Source organism: Myxocyprinus asiaticus, chromosome 41 (genome assembly GCF_019703515.2).
Source record: "Myxocyprinus asiaticus isolate MX2 ecotype Aquarium Trade chromosome 41, UBuf_Myxa_2, whole genome shotgun sequence".
Lineage (NCBI taxonomy): Eukaryota > Metazoa > Chordata > Actinopteri > Cypriniformes > Catostomidae > Myxocyprinus > Myxocyprinus asiaticus.
In genome coordinates this window covers 11,968,224-11,984,949 of record NC_059384.1, presented here as the reverse complement: position 1 = coordinate 11,984,949, position 16,726 = coordinate 11,968,224, and the positions used below count along the sequence as shown (strand labels likewise).

At 37.5% G+C, this 16,726-nt stretch overlaps 1 protein-coding gene across 4 annotated transcripts in view; it reads right to left on the bottom strand.

Annotated features, from left to right (window-relative positions):
* The window catches only part of LOC127431603 (TRAF2 and NCK-interacting protein kinase-like), a 92,645-nt gene that overhangs the window by 21,173 nt on the left and 54,746 nt on the right, over positions 1 to 16,726 (bottom strand). Inside the window, exons 14-21 of one of the 4 annotated variants that reach the window (XM_051682090.1) lie at positions 15,219 to 15,305; positions 13,974 to 14,162; positions 12,769 to 13,134; positions 10,049 to 10,213; positions 6,606 to 6,851; positions 6,233 to 6,342; positions 3,752 to 3,867; positions 3,213 to 3,310 (exon numbers count right to left, since the gene is read on the bottom strand). In XM_051682090.1, the coding sequence (XP_051538050.1) occupies positions 3,213 to 3,310; positions 3,752 to 3,867; positions 6,233 to 6,342; positions 6,606 to 6,851; positions 10,049 to 10,213; positions 12,769 to 13,134; positions 13,974 to 14,162; positions 15,219 to 15,305 (1,377 nt within the window). The remainder of the gene's footprint in view (positions 1 to 3,212; positions 3,311 to 3,751; positions 3,868 to 6,232; positions 6,343 to 6,605; positions 6,852 to 10,048; positions 10,214 to 12,768; positions 13,135 to 13,973; positions 14,163 to 15,218; positions 15,306 to 16,726) is intronic. The other 3 variants (XM_051682092.1, XM_051682091.1, XM_051682093.1) reach the window with 3 other exon arrangements.

The window sequence follows — 16,726 nt, the reverse complement described above, 5'->3', positions numbered from 1 at the left end:
ACCACAAGGACCTACTAAGAAGTGGGAATTGGACATTCCAAATTGGGAGAAAAGGGGATAAAAAAAATAAAAAAAATAAATAATGTTTTTAACTAATATTTTACAAAGTTTGTTCTGCTCAATAAATGTAATAATGAGGCCTAGCTGACAGCTGGCGAAAAAAACTGAACATTCATATTTTCACAAGTTTCCAGTGGACCAAAAACTCTTGAAATGTGAAAACTTGTGAAAATGTGATGCAATACAGGACCAGAACAACATACTGGGCCTCATTCATGAAACACAAGCAGAATGACACTATTCTTAAGTATTTTTGCATGAATTCTGTGTGAATTACACAATGATGACCAAGACATTACAAAAGTAACAGCTTAATTTTCTGTTATAGCATAATTTTCTGTAAAGCTGCTTTGAAATGATGTGTGTTGTGAAAAGCACTACAGAAAATACAATTGACTTGACTTGTTTTTATCCAAGAACAATTAATGCAAGAATGTTTTTATGAACTATTTTACTAAGTTCGTTCTGCCCAAAATTCAAGACATTTCTGTATATCAGTCGTTAAACTGAATTGTTGTAAGAATAATTTAAACAGAAATTAGTTCTGCTTGACAGCTTGCATTTTACGTAATTATTATTTCATAAAATTAATTCTGCTCGTTTTTAGAATAAATCGTAAGCAAGCCCATTAAACACAATGGCCTCGTTTTCATTTGTGACAAATTAAATGTAACATACGTTCCCTCTGACATTGTCAATCGTTAATAACTTTTAAAATTTAGCTACACAATTGCAGGACTCCTTTTTTAAAACCAAAAAACTTAGCATTACATCCTACAGCAAAGCCAAATCCCCTTCCCCTGACCTAAGACAACTGTTGCCTAGGTAACAGTGAAAACTCTGAGATGGCAACAAGTATTACTGACACTGTGGAAGACTGTGACAAATTGGTGCGATGGAGAAATGTGCGGCTAATGATGGTGACTGTCACTTCGTCTGAAGCTGTAAAGGAGAGCGACAGACAGAGAGATTGGAGGAGAGTTAAGGAATGAGAGGTGGTGTGAAATATTGATGAAGGAACGATTGAAGTCATGAGAGGAAGTGTGACAGAAATAGATGAGACAGACAGCAAATGAGTGTTTGAATGTAAAAAGGAAAAAAAAGAGGGTGAGATGTAGAGATATGAAGTGAGCAGATGTCACTAACCTCATCTACGGCTTTCTTATAACTCTGGAGAAAGAGAATCGACAATAGAGGACGACGAGTGGAGGAATAATTAAACGGATTAGACAAAATGTTAAACAAGAAAATGATTAGTAACACAAAGCGGCACACAATTTTTACAACTCCAGGTCAAGTGTGAATATATATATATATATATACACATATATAAGAAATTGGTACTTTTATTCACCAAAGTGGCATTCAACTGATCACAATGTATAGTCAGGACATTAATAACGTGAACAATTACTATTACAATTTGAAAAAAAAAATTCTTAAACTACTTCAAAGATTTCTCATCAAAAAATCCTCCACGTGCAGCAATGACAGATCATTCTTTGCAGATCCTTGGCATTCTAGCTGTCAGTTTGTGCAGATACTCAGGTGACATTTCACCCCACGCTTCCTGTAGCACTTGCCATAGATGTGGCTGTCTTGTCGGGCACTTCTCACGCACCTTACAGTCTAGCTGATACCACAAAAGTTCAACACTCTTTTCCATTTATCTGTTGTCCAATGTCTGTGTTTCTTTGACCACTCTAACCTTTTCTTTTTGTTTCAAAAGTGGCTTTTTCTTTGCAATTCTTCCCTTAAGGCCTGCACCCCTGAGTCTTCTCTTTACTGCTGTACATGAAACTGGTGTTGAGTGGGTAGAATTCAATGAAGCTGTCAGCTGAGGACATGTGAGGCGTCTATTTCTCAAACTAGAGACTCTGATGTACTTATCCTCTTGTTTAGTTGTACATCTGGCCTTCTACATCTCTTTCTGTCCTTGTTAGAGCCAGTTGTCCTTTGTCTTTGAAGACTGTAGTCTACTCCTTTGTATGAAATCTTCAGTTTTTTTTGGGCAATTTCAAGCAATGATTGACAGATGAGTTTCTTTTTTGCCATTTTTGACCTAATATTGACCTTAAAACATGCCAGTCTATTGCATACTGTGGCAACTCAAAAGCAAAGACAATGTTAAAATTCATTTAACAAACCAAATAGCTTTCAACTGTGTTTGATATAATTGCAAGTGATGTTCTGGCACCAAATTAGCAATTTAGCATGATTACTCAAGGATAAGGTGTTGGAGTGATGGCTGCTGGAAATGGGGCCAGTCTAGATTTGATCAAAAATGACTTTTTTCAAATAGTGATGGTGCTGTTTTTTACATCAATAATGCCCTGACTATACTTTGCGATCGGTTGAATGCCACTTTGGTGAATTAAAAGTACCAATTTCCTTCTGAAACAGCAAAATCTGTACATTATTCCAAAGTTTGGCTGCCAGTGTATATCTATGCTGGCTGAAGGTTATGAGTAGGTTAGCTCAAGAGAGACTTGATTTTCTTGTGATATAATAAAGGCCCCATGAAATTGCTTGACGAGCAGTTTTCTTTCCTGTGTTTCCGTAGTTACAATTTAAAAAAGAATTTTGCTTGGGACATATCAAAGGGCTCGTCCATTTTTAAGAAAAATAGCCAACAGAGTTTTGTTGCATCACAGCCATAAACCATGATAAGCTACTTTGTAGTCGGTTGCAGGAGGTATTAGAGGGAGGGACATTCTCATTTTAGAGAGCATTTGATTGGATAAAAATCTCTTTAGTGCAAGATAAGTCATCAATATTTTTGGTCAGTTTTAACAGAAGAGCAAGATTGCAAATTTTAAAAGTGTACATCTACTAGAGGTTGATTTTGTCAACTTTCAGAAGTACACTAGCATGTAGATGACTTCAAAGCTAACAGACATGGACTAAAAGCCACAAAACTACAACTTGGATTTCATGAGGTCTTTAATTAATGGTAAACACAGCATTATTGGAAAGAACACCAACAACTCTGAGTTAGTGGGAAAAGAGTGCAGGTCTGAGCCAGTTCAAGGTTAGATTTTAAAATTTTAGTTATGGCTTTATCCTGGTTAGGGAAACCTGTACTCTGGGAGCAGAAATATTCGTAGTACAGTAAGATTCTCTCATTGGATTATGGGAGGAGTTTTTCTCACCGCTGGTCGGCTGGGTCTGGTCACCTCCCTGTTCTCCTCCTGGGTTTTGGTCTTGGATTCTTGGGACACTGCTGGTGACCCCTCAGGCTTACTGGACCCTGTGGAGAAGATCAAATGTCAAGACTTGGTATCCAGGGGCTGGATTCACGAAAATGTTCTTAAGAAAAAAATTAAGAAAGTTCTTGGGATAAATTATAAGAAGTTCATAAGAACGTTCCTAAATGCAATTCTTGAAAAATTCTTAAGAAGTTCTCAAATATTTTCTTAAGAACATCTTAATTTTTTTCCTAAGAATAAAAACACAGGCTTTGACATTGTCTGATCAGCCTGCTCATGGGCTTGCCTTGTCTAATAGCTTACAACAAATTGAAAACTTCAACACAGGTAAATCGTAACAATAAATGTATCTTTTAATTTATTTATTGTTTTTAAATAGCAAGCACCTCGCAATCCTTTTTTTTTTTTTAATGTAAAGTGCGTGAGATGTGTTAGTTTAACAACATTAACAGTAAGGTAAAGTTTCTCTGAGGGTCTCTCACCTCCCACCCGGTTCCTCTCGCTGGAGCCGCCCTGAGAGCTGGGTGTACTGGAACTGGAGGAACTCCCACTGCTGGTCCTTTGGAGAGACTCCATGGGAATTCGCAAGTCTGGGTTACTGTGGCAACGGGAGGGCACAATGATGATGTGAAGATGCTCATTTCAAATTGTAGAAGACTGTGATTTACTTGAGAGTGTATACCTTGTTATGGCCTCATTTACACTGCTTTAACATGCATTTCATATTCGGATAGTATCTGGATATTCTTTAGCTGGATTGTATTTACATCTTGCAGTCAAATGCGTCTCCACTGTGATCGGATAGAAATCCAATCAAAGTTACCCGCTCAAAATGCAAAACGCTACTTACATTTTATATAATCGGAGGCTGTGGTAAATGAAAATTCTCCATCGTTTAGCAAATTTTAAAAGCATTGATGCATAATTCAAATGCTTTCCATCACCAATTGACAGTCAAGGTTTTTTTTTTTTTTATTGAAATGTTTTTTTGCCGTATGCCAAAGCAAAATTTCGGGTCGCCGAAATCACATCAAGTCATTTTTATTTGTATAGTGCTTTTCACAACACACACCATTTCAAAGCAGCTTTACAGAAAATTATGCTTTAACAGAAAAAAGCTGTAATATAATATAGCTGTCCAAATGTGGTTTTAGTGATCCAATCACGATCTGATCACAATGCATCTTGGGTATATTAACCCCTGTCATTTAATGGGGTCAAGTGCTATCCGATTGTGATCCGATCACCGAAAATGCATGTTAATGCAAGCTGTAAATGGGGCTTATGATTCACAACCTGATAAAACAACAGGAAAACACTTACAAATTAAATACAACTCTATATAATAGCAAATACTTGGATGTCATTGCATGAAAAATCTGTTCATTTTTCCTTTTAAATAAGAGAGTTTGATGGTAGTACATAGTAGTTGGGCTGAACATTGAATCGTATTTGAACCGCGATCACGGTTTTCTGCCTCTCCCGGTTAATTAAGCATAACTTTCTGCAATATTAGTGAGCTAGCAAGCAGAAAATACAGCCAGCTAAAATTGTTGGTCTGATCTGTAGTGTATTACACATGAGGCTCAAAATCATAATGCGGTGTTTCAACGGTCTCGGAGCGGTTCTGTGATCTTTACACACAAATTCAATCTTGTGCTCCGATTATGTGTTATACACAGAACAGCTGTGCTCTGAGTTCAGTTCGGTTTGTGCGCGTCGCCAACGTGCGCTAACTAGGTTATATTCAAAGCACTACAGATTTACTTAAGTTGCACATTTGCCTAATTTCAAATATGTTTGGCCATTACAAGTTTCGAAACAAATCTAAAGTAACCCCATGGCACTGGGGTTTTGTGACCCGAGGAGAATATGAGAGCATTTCACCATGTTTGGAAGGAGGAGCACAAAGCTATTGTCAACTCAAACTAAACACAGAAACAACAACACAATTCCTTCAGTTTTCTGCCAAAATAAAGGCTTGAGACCGTTTAGCAATGCCGGGTAATAATTTATTACAGAAATAAATTACTATTGTATATTGCAATAATAATAATAATAATAATAATAAGAAGAAGAAGAAGAAGAAGAAGAATTTAATAAATGTGTCTTTTAAGAGGACTCAAATGTGAACAACCTACAGAGTAACTCCTATACTGGTAGTAAAGCATGGACAAAAAATTTGGTCAAAAGGAATTATTTTCTAGTTTGTAGTTTAACACCTTGTTCAACATGAGAGCTGCTGTTTAGTGTATTTTTTTTTTTCCCCTTTTAGAATACTGATTTTTTTTGTTCAAATCACACAGCGCTGTAATATAAAAAAATTTCTCAAATGACAGAATAATCGTGATAAAAATTTAGCAAAATAATCCTGATTATCATTTTAACTGGTAACACTTTACAATACAGTTGTTTTTGTTTTAACATTAGCTAACTACATTAGTTAACATGAACTAACAACAAATGATACTTTCATAGCACTTATGTTACTGTTAATTTCTGCATATACACTAATGCATTTTTAACGTTAAAGTGGTATATGTTAACATTAATTAATGCAATGTGAACTAACATGAACAAACAATGAACAATTGCATTTTTATAAATTAACATCCGAGATAAATGAATGCTGTAAAAGTAAATACTTCATTGTTAGTCCATGATACTTAATTTATTTACTAATGTTAACAAATAGAGCCTTGTTAAGTGTTACCTTTTAACTAGTATCGTTAAGCCTTAGAATATACTGTACTGTTATTCCAACTGGTAACAATAAGAGTAAGATGTGGAGGAAGTTTGTCACATTTTCTGGCATTATAAGAGTGGTATTATAAATTGACCTCAGGAGCACTTTCATCAAAGCTTTGTGGCTCATATGTTAAAATTACCCTTTCACATTTTAAATTGAGCCCTGTTCTCCATAAAATGTGTTTGAAAGAAAAATAGAAATGGCTTTTGTGTACCTGGCTCGGATCAGATGTGCTCCAGTTCTTGGCCCCAGTCCACCTGGCCCATTCCCTGGGGAGTTTTTCCTCACCAGTGCAGGTGATATAGAAGTGGTCCTTTGGGGGACCTGAAACATGTTAACATGCAGAATGCAAACCAAAACATGTTACAAAAACAACACACTGCTTTAGGTACTGATGTTTTTACATACTTTGAATTCTTATCTTTTTATTCTTTACATTTAGCTGCATCATTACGAATGAAATGTACTCTAAAATGTAAAAATCAATAAAATTCATCACTATTATTGCATTACTATTGTTGTCGTATTATTCTACTATTATTGTATCACTTTTTAGGGACAACACATTTTAACACATATCACACCACCTTTGGAGGGACGTCATCTTCCTGTCTTAGCCAAGAGCTTCGGTCAAACTTGTCATCTCGGCTGGTGATGCGAGGAGGTGGGGCCGGGGTTTCTGACGTTGGGTCAGAGTTCTGTCGGGGCATCGGTGGTCGGTGGGGTGACAGACCCTCCTGGAAGGCTGAGACGCCCTGAGAGGACTGGTCATGCAGCGACTGGGATCCCGTCATAGAGGAGCCATGAGACTTCACAGAAACCAGGTGTGCCATCTATAAAGTCCCAGTAAGAGTCCAGAAACATCACAAGTTGGCTTTGTAATGCCAGGAGTTATTTAAATAAATAAGGCCTAAAATGCAAGACAATTAATTTTCACATATGATATTTGTATATCTATATGCACTCACTGAGCACTTCATTAGGAACACTATGGTCCTAATAAACTGCCCGACGTGGTCTTCTGCTGTTGTAGCCCATCCACCTCAATGTCCGATGTGTTGTGCATTCTGAGATGCTATTCTGCTCACTACAGCTGTACAGTGTGGTTATCTGAGTTAACGTTGCCTTTCTGTCAGCACAAACTAGTCTGGCCATTCTCTGTTGACCTCTCTCATCAACAAGGCATTTCCATCCACATAACTTCTCATCCCTCGAGCGCACGCGCTTAATGCAGCTAGATTATAAAGTGATGGCTTGCGACTTAGTGAATCATAATATATGTCACTGTGCATTTCTTATCGTGAAGAAAATTGGCAATACGCAGCTTTATTAATAAGAGAGAGGTTTTGTTTTTTTTTGGCGAGTTAAAGATGGATTGAAGTGAACAGAAAGGTGAGAGAGGGTAGTCTTCGCCTCATTATGCAATGCAACAAAATACGTTTTTTGATTAGTTTTTGTTTTGGCTTGTTTTCCAATATAAATATCTAAAACTCCTTTAAAACAACGCACATTTACTTTAGCAGCTATACTGCAGAAGAAAAAATTGTTATCTGAGAATGTTGAATATAATAATAAAAATACAAATAATTTTAAAATATCTAAAAATCCTTTAAAATAGATGCATTCACCTGAGAAGCAGCATATAAGATATTTAGACTTGCTTTTAGAGAATAGATCTTGAATATAAGTATATTTTGTCTTTACTGCACTCGCAGAAGAATAACCAAGTGAAAAAATACACTTATATACAAAATACACTTATATTTAAAGCTATACTATGTAACTTTTTTTTTTTTTAATAACAAAATGTTATTAATGAGAGAGTGCAACAAAAATCCATCTTCCAAACAATGTCTTGTCTTTACCCAAATACACTTTGATAAACCTATAATAATTATTTGATTTTATAAATATTTTAGAGCTCCAGGGCTTGCTGACTGACTATGCCAGGTCTCCTAAGCAACCAAATTGGCCCGGTTGCTAGGGAGGGTAGAGTCACATGGAGTAACCACCTCGTGGTCACTATAATGCGGTTCTCGCTCTCGGTGGGGCGCGTGGCGAGTTGTGCGTGGATGCCGCGGAGAATAGCGTGGGCCTGCATCTCCGTGGTAATGCGCTCAACAAGCCACATGAGATGATGTGCGGATTGACGGTTTCAGACGTGGAGGCAACTGAAATTCGTCCTCTGCCACCCGGATTGAGGCGAGTCACTACGCCACCACAAGGACTTAGAGCGCATTGGGAATTAGGCATTCCAAATTGGGGAGAAAAGGGGAGAAAATAATAAATAAATAAATATTTTAAAGCTGTCTGGATGGATTTCGTGGGAAATTGCATACATATGTCATTCGCCCGTCATATCTATGCACAGAGAAAATAAGATCCGGCTTCTGTAGCGCGTGTGTGGGAGTAGCTAAAGCTGAACGTTTGTTGTCACAACGAACGAGAAAAATTGACCATGGATCATTCAAAACTGCAAATCAGGGAATAAACAAAACAAAAAAAAAACCCGAACAGAGCAGAGTCTATAAGCAAAAAGGGAAAGCCAGAGTCCGTAATAAAACCCAAATCAACATCGGCTTGGCTTTTCAGAGGTGGCGACTGAAAGGATTTAAAAGTGACCCAGAGATGGCTTTTTGCTTGCTCAACAGGTAAGATATTTTATTGATATGGTTTATGCATAGTTGTGTAATCATACTGTAATCGGTGCTAGCAGTCGTTATCTCTAATGTTAACAAACATTGCCTAACTTTTGTACCGTCATATATTTCAAAACATCAATGTTTCCAATAAGTCAAAACAACAGCATAAGATATGGCACTTATCTGCTCAGAGGACATGTTTTCGGATATCTGTTTTTTCTTTCTTTTGTTATTTATTTGTCCATGTGCTCTGACAAGATGTCCTGTGTCCAGTGTACACTGGTGCCTCGAAGCACATTCATCCACACAGAGCAGCAGAACCGAACCACAACCAAAACAATGTTCTTCCGCAAGACACATGCAGTTTTATTTTTTAACTGCTAGAGGGCCAAAAGTTACATAGTGTAGCTTTAAGATACATTCTCTTAAAGCAAGTCTAAATATCTTATGTTGCTTCTCATGTAAATGTATCTTGTTTCAAGGATTTTTAGACCGTTTTAAATGGAAAACAAGACAAAAACAATAGGATCTTTTTCAGTGAATTTCATTTAGAGGTATTTTTAAAAGATGATTTTGTCCTCTTTACTGTTAGTAAGCACATTTAATACAACTTTTTAAGTCGGGGCTCAAGCTGAATAATCGGTTAAGAGCTAATGATTAATCATTGCAATAATCACCGAATAGTCGAATAATCGTTAGTTGCAGCCCTAGAGTCTACAGTACATATTTATTAAGCTTCTGTTTAACAATCCTTTAAGAAAACTGAGATAAAATTAAAAGGTGCTATAAGCGATTTTAGCCATTCTAACTTCCATGAGACTGAGCCGTTGATTTAGCCACGCCCCCTCTTTCCAAAACACCGCACCGATATTGTTGAAACAGACACAAAGCATGTTCCCATGGTTGTCAAACACAAAAGTAGCGAAATAGCAAAATAAATTATAAATTAGAATATGGCATTAAGTCTCAATAATTCGCTGCAACGACAACACTACAAGAACGTGCAAAATGATTGACAGGCAGAAAGCATCAGAGACCGCGGCCAGTGGACACATTTTTGTTTGCTGTTTACAAAGACTAGAGCTGTCACAGAGACTGGTGAAATATCTCACGATGCTTACTGTATTTCAGTGATATCTTTCAGGAAGTATGAATTTTTTTTTGCATAACTTTCCATGAAAAAAACAAAAACAAACAAAAAAAAAATATATTCACTTAAAGCACCTTTTAGGGCCAAATCAAAATGCAAAAACTGAAAGTTGATTTGCAGGCCAGATTGAAGGATAAACTAATAATAATACTTGAGGGGCTTTGTAATACTATCACACAGCCCAGTAGTTTGAGACCCGTGATCTAAAGGCAGTGGAGATCAGGTGGTCAGTACGTACCTGTGGCTCTACCGAGCGGTGCATGGGAGGTGTCCGGGACTGCTGAATACCTCCACTGCTAAATGACTCTGAGCGGGGAGGCAGCGAGGGGTCTGAAATACGGTTGGCCACTTTGTGCTGAAGAGCCGGAGAGCTCTGACGGTTCAGCTTGGAGCGCTCTTCAACCTGACAGACAGAGAGGATGTTAGTGTCCACGAGACCTTTCACAACCAATCTGTTTCCTCTTTGCTTGGGAGTCAGAATGGACTACTAGAATTTAAATTCAGTCATTTTGTCTCGTTTTCCAATAAAAGTCTCCAAACATCCTTAAAACAAGATACATACTTGAGAAGAAAAATTGTTTTCAGATAATAAATATTGAATTAAGTTTATTTTTCTTACCCCATTTGCAAATTGTTTTTCTTGTCTTAAATATAAATCTTATAAGGTTTATAACTAAAACTATTTTGCAGTGTTGCATCTGAATTAAATTAACCTTGTTTAACAAGGAAACAAGCCAAAAATACTGATTAAGAAAATTATTATTTTTTTGCAGTGTAGACTGCAGTGAATCGTAGCGGATGCATGATACTTTTGAATCTATACTGGTGAAGTAGGCGTGAAATATAAAAAAACAAACAATTGATTTAAACTAGAAGTAGACCGATAGGCTGATAGTTGCCGATCATTTTTTTATTCCTCCGTTTTCCTCTGTGGCCAGTGCTGGAGGAGTCTACAGTTAGAACAGCAGATGGAACAATCACGTGGGGATGTGCTGTATCTAAATCTTTCATCATTGACAATATTCACCCATATTTTTATCCTCACTTCAATGCTTATTTTGTTATTTTAATTAGATAATCAAGTGTTCTAAATTAAAGCGAGGACATGCAAAAAAAAATGCAACTATATAGAAACGTGCCCTGTCAGCACATACATTGTGTATCCAACTTCATATCTTGAGAATAATAATAAACCTTATTTCTAATTAAATCTCATCTGGTGTAATCTACATATATACACCAAACTCTTCATCTGGTAAATATAAAAAGCTTAATTTGTTAAATACTTAAATAAAGAGCATTGTAACCAAGTCATCATCATTTCAAAATAAGAGCCCCTTGTGTGTTTTGAGTTTTTATACAGTTAAAAGTCCTACACGCACCAAATCATCTTATTTTGGGGATTTCAGTTGAACAAAAAACAACATCTGGGATTTTATATTTTTTGGAATCTTGCAGCCTCTATATCTGCGCCCATCATATTAACGAAAGACTAAGAATTTTTTTTACCATTCTATAAATCGATTTTTATAAACTATCTGCTGATTAATCGGTTATTAGCCTTTTCCACAAAGTTAGCTATTGGTATCTGCAAAATCCACTACCGGTCGACCTCTAGATCAAATCAATTAATGAGTCTCAAAATTACAATTCAAGCAGCGTATTTACTTAAACTACTTATAATTTGTGTCAAACTGAAACCCATTTTTTTTTTTCATTTAATGTAAAACCAACAAATGATGATGATAACATAGCCTATCTTTGTATTGATGTTATGATGCAGTCCTTCGGTAGCTTTATAAATATCACATTAAATGTTGTACATAAGTATATTGTACATTTATTAATAACAGAAAAATACATAGACTCTCTGACAATCTTTTCCCTGTTCAGAAAAATATAACCACCTGAGAATAAGTTTTTTGAATCTGTCAAAATCTCCCTACCTCAAATTAAAATAAACCAAGTTAATTAAGACCAAAGCAAGTTAATCTTTTCCTCACTTCCACAAGTCCATTTAAAATGACTCGGTAAGCAAAGATGAAACACACATGGTTAATATTTTTGACACAACATCCAAATAGGACCAAAGGAAGAGGGTTTGTCAGGTTGAACAGGTAAAGACAGAAAAGTTTATAAAAGAGAAGTCAGTGAGGAAAATAGTTGTAGATCATTTTGGCAGCTGTTCTGAATTCCGAAATACATACATGAACATCATACAAACAAACGAGGAGGTGAAAAAATGGTCATGCGCCATTCTCGAGCATTACTGGACATGAAAGGAACTGGTTACGACCACTCTAGAAGTCGAGCGACTGATAGTACAGAAAAAAACATGTTAGTGAGAAAAGCAATGTTCCTCCAATGTAACAAAATATTGGAATTTTTTTCTTAGAGAGAAAAGGGAGGTTTGGATGTGAAATAACACACTGTCCTAAGAGCACAATCTGTGTCTTAAAAGTATATAGAACAACCCCCATTTTCAACAACACAACACCACAAAATTGTAGTGATGTCTAAAACTACTCTTTTTTTGGTCTGCCACATCCAAACCCCTCTCATCTTTGCCCAACAAAACCCATGCACTTCTGTCATCAGCCATCTGTTAGAAGAAAAGGAGTGACAAGATAAGATCAAAAGAGAAGATTACTGAAGATTATAGAAAATTAGAACAAGACGACCATGTGAAAGGAAGCTGGCCAAAGAAAATCCACCCAAATTTCTCAACATAAAGTTAGAACCTGCAGGAACTGATTTACCCGGAAAACGAGAGAAAAACAGAGACCAGGCATTCCAAACATGATCATCCAAATGCCCAGATAGAAATTTGGAAAAAGGAGATTTACCATTCATTCTTTAATAAGATAACATGACCAGATTGGTAATCATCTAGTTCATGATTAAAAGTAGGAGTGAGTCACATACTAGTCAAGAGAACCATGCTAGTGAAAGGCAGACCTCTGAAACATATAAGTTTTTCTCTATGTCAGCCCCTTTGATGGGGCGGCCGGGAGTGCGACCACGGTACTCTTGGTCGATGAGCTGCTGGGCAATTCGGGCCAGCTCGGATGGATCTGGTTCACAGGACACACGGATTCTAGGAACGTTAGGCCCACTGACTATCCTGAGCTGAGGCTCGGCCAGCTCCATCTCTCTTGAGTGGGAGGATGAGTCGGCGGGGTATGAGGGGGGCCTGGTGGGCTGATAATACGGGCTTTGGTCAGGGTGGAGGTGGTGGCCAACCTGTTTTTCTCCAGGGTGGTTAAATGAATGGTGCTTCTTGGGAGGGATTCGAGGAGAGTTACTCTGAGTTCTCCTCATGACCTGTGTTCAGATAAGCATAACAAAAGCATTCAGATTATCACCCACAAAATTGAGGACGCAAAGAGGGGCATGACAAACCGCGTCAGGGTACGATAACCATAAGCATCCTGTAGATTCTGAAACCATGGGGAAAAAGTTCATCAACAAGACGTGAGATGCCTGTGGATTTCGACAAAATGAAGCCATCAAAAATAACTAATGAGACAATGGACACTTAATAGCACTGAATTATGTTTGGTAGAGTCAACCTAGTCAACTGAATGTGTTCCTCTGGTTCTCGAGATTCATCCAAGTTGTTGTTTTATCAGGTAAGAACATCCAGTTGACAAGAATAACACTAATAGACATTCTATGATGTAAAGACATTCACACCTCTCTACTTAATCAGTCATCAATTCTTTAAAATTGGGTCTACTGATAAATGGTACCATTTGGTCAGTCTCTAAAGAATAGAATTTGTTCACAGGTAAAGTAACAGACTTATTTAATGCATTGTTTGCATAAATGACTATATCTAAAATATTCATAATGCTTTTAATGTTTTTATTGTAGTAGTCTAATGACTATTTAGTTGTGCCTAAAAGTAGAAAAAGAACTGGTCACATTATAAAATGTAAGTTACTTGATATTAACTTTTTGTTTATAGAACTGTTGAATAAAAGCAATCACAATAATAATTGTCCTGTAACCCACTGCCTCATGCCTACAGAATCAAAGCAGTGCTCTGGCTAGTGTGATACTGCTTATACAGTACATCAGGTAATCTCTACAACAATGACTTGGAAATCTTCACAGATAGCACTGAACAGTGTTACAGTTGTAACCATATCTCTCAGTACCTCTTTGGCCCAGGCTGGTTTGTCACTAGAGTTGACAGAATCTTTGTAGTGGTAGAGCTGTTTTTTGTCCGCAGGCCGTGGCTCTTGCTGCTGTTGCTGCAGTGAGACAAGGTAAGCCCTTTCCTGTTGGAGCTGCCGCTGTAACCGCTCGGCCTGACGCTGTTCCTCCAACTGCTTCCGTTTATATTCCTAGATACAACAGATTATGAAAAGACAGACAGAGAGAGGATGACAAGAGCAGAATTTGAGGAACATATGGAGCTGATTACCTCCAAGATTAAACCACAATTTAAAAAAAAAAAACCCTGCTGGAAAAATCCTTCTACCGGTTTGGATTTTAAGCTGTGTTTTGGAACATGGTAGCTGGTTTCTATGTGTTTTTTAGGAAAACTATTTGCTCTAGAAATGTTGTTTTTTTTTTTTTTTTTTTTACATGTTTATTAGGAGCTAATAGTTACAAATCACAAAGAAAAATGGAAAATGCACACAGCAGTCACGTTCAGGTCTCAGGAGGTTAAAAGAATTATAGCGCTAATTTAGTGCTAAACAACACGTGAACATGCAGGCCAATGCGAACGAGCTTCTCACATAGCGCTCATGAACGTGCAAAGGACATCAACATTTTCACTGAAAAATCGCGGGTTGTTTTTCACCAAAACGTACCATATGGCTTGAGCAGACTATGACTTACGAGTCACATGGACTACTTTTATCACCCTTTTGTGTCCTTTTTTAAGCTTAGGAGTGAATCATTATCAACTGACATTGTATTGAATAAGACGGACTTGGATATTCATTAAATGATTTCCTTTTGTGTTCCGCATAAGAAAGTCATACAGGTTAGGAACTACCTGAGGAGGAGTAAATTATTTCTGGGTGAACTGTCCTTTTAAGCTGTCTTTTTTTTTTCCAGCAGGGAAATGCTAACATGTTTGGGCTTTTGGTGGTTCTAAAAATAACTAGATGCTCTCTGAAGAGAAGTCTTGTTACAAAACCAACAGCTTTATGAGATAATCCAATTGATGGCCTGATACCCATGGATCCTGAGTCTAATTTCCCTGAGCACTGAACAATAACAAACAGAGCTGCCACAAACCCCAAACGCCCCAAATCAATTCACACAGTCGATACTCTCTATGTGTGCACCACAGAAGGGACCGACAGATGCCACAAGCACAGAAGATGAAAAGAAAGTATAGTGCAAGAACAGTGAAGGTCAGAGTGAAAAGTAAGATGTTAGGTTACCAGAAGAAGAGCCTGTTCTTGGAGGAGCTGCTGTTGTAGAATCTCCAACTGCCTTTGTTCTTCTTCTAACTGTCGACGGATATACTCCTAACCCAAAGCAAAGCACACCAGGTGGAAAAACCAGAGATAGAGAGAGAGAAGCAGAAAAATAGATGAGGGCCTTCAAAAAGTTAAGAATGAAAGATCAAAGGATTAAACAAGCAAATCAGAAGGTAGGAAGACCTTTACAACTAATAATAACTTGCTACAAATTGTTCTGCCTAGATCCCACGTGGGCAAATTTGTGATTAGCACAGTTATGATGATGTGATATTGACTGGCGACCCAAAGGTCCCGTGTTCAAAACCCTGGAATTGAGTGATTCATGCACATGGGACTCACTGAAAACCCTGATCTTAATTGGCCTGGAGCAAGCCAATTAACCCCATACTGCTCCAGGGGAACTTGCACCACAGAAATGCTTTAGATTAAAAAGCTTCAGTTAAATGGCAAAAAATTTGATTGGTGTCTTTGAGCATCACAGAAATCAATAAAATCCTCAAGTGTGCTTTAATTGTCATCCAGACTAGGGTTGGGCGGTGTACAATTAAACAAATTATTCATTTGAAATGAAAAATCATATTTTTTGGGTTTGTGCCTATCATCTGATAATGACATTTTGCAGTAAGAATAATTTGAATGACATTTCTGGCCTAATGCAGCTTTAGTTGAATAGGTCTACAAGGTGGTAAAATACACACACTGAAAACTTTATTAGGAACACCTGTACACCTACTTATTCGTGTGATTATCTAATCAGCCAATCATGTGGCAGTGGTGCAATGCATAAAATCAGGCAGATACGGGTCAGAAGCTTCAGTTAATATTCACATCAACCATCAGAATGGGAAAAAATTTGATCTGAGTGATTTCTGACCATGTCATGATAGTTGGTTCCAGATGGGCTCGTTTGATTATTTCTGTCCTTATCCTATATCCTTGGATTTTTATGCAAAACAGTCTGTAGAGTTTACTCACAATGGTGCCAAAAACAAAAAAACATCCAGTGAATGGCAGTTCTGCAAACAGAAATGCCTTGTTTATGAGAGGTCAACAGAGAATCGCCAGACTGGTTCGAGCTGACAGAAAGGCTATGGTAACTCAGATAAGCACTCTGTACAATTGTAGTGAGCAGAATAGCATCTCAGAATGCACAACACGTCGAACTTTGAGGCGTATGGGCTACAAAAGCACAGGCTCACCAAAACTGGACAATTGAAGACTGGAAAAATATAGCCTGATGTGAAAAATCTATTTTTCTGCTGAGGCACACAAATGGTAGGGTCAGAATTTGGCAACAACACAGCATGGACCCAACCTGCCTTGTGTCAACAGTCCAGGCTGGTGATGGTGGTGTAATAATGTGGGGAATATTTTCTTGGCACACTTTGGGCCAAGTAATACCAATCAACCATCGCTTGAATGCCACTGCCTATTTGAGTATTGTTGCTGACCATGTACATCCCTTC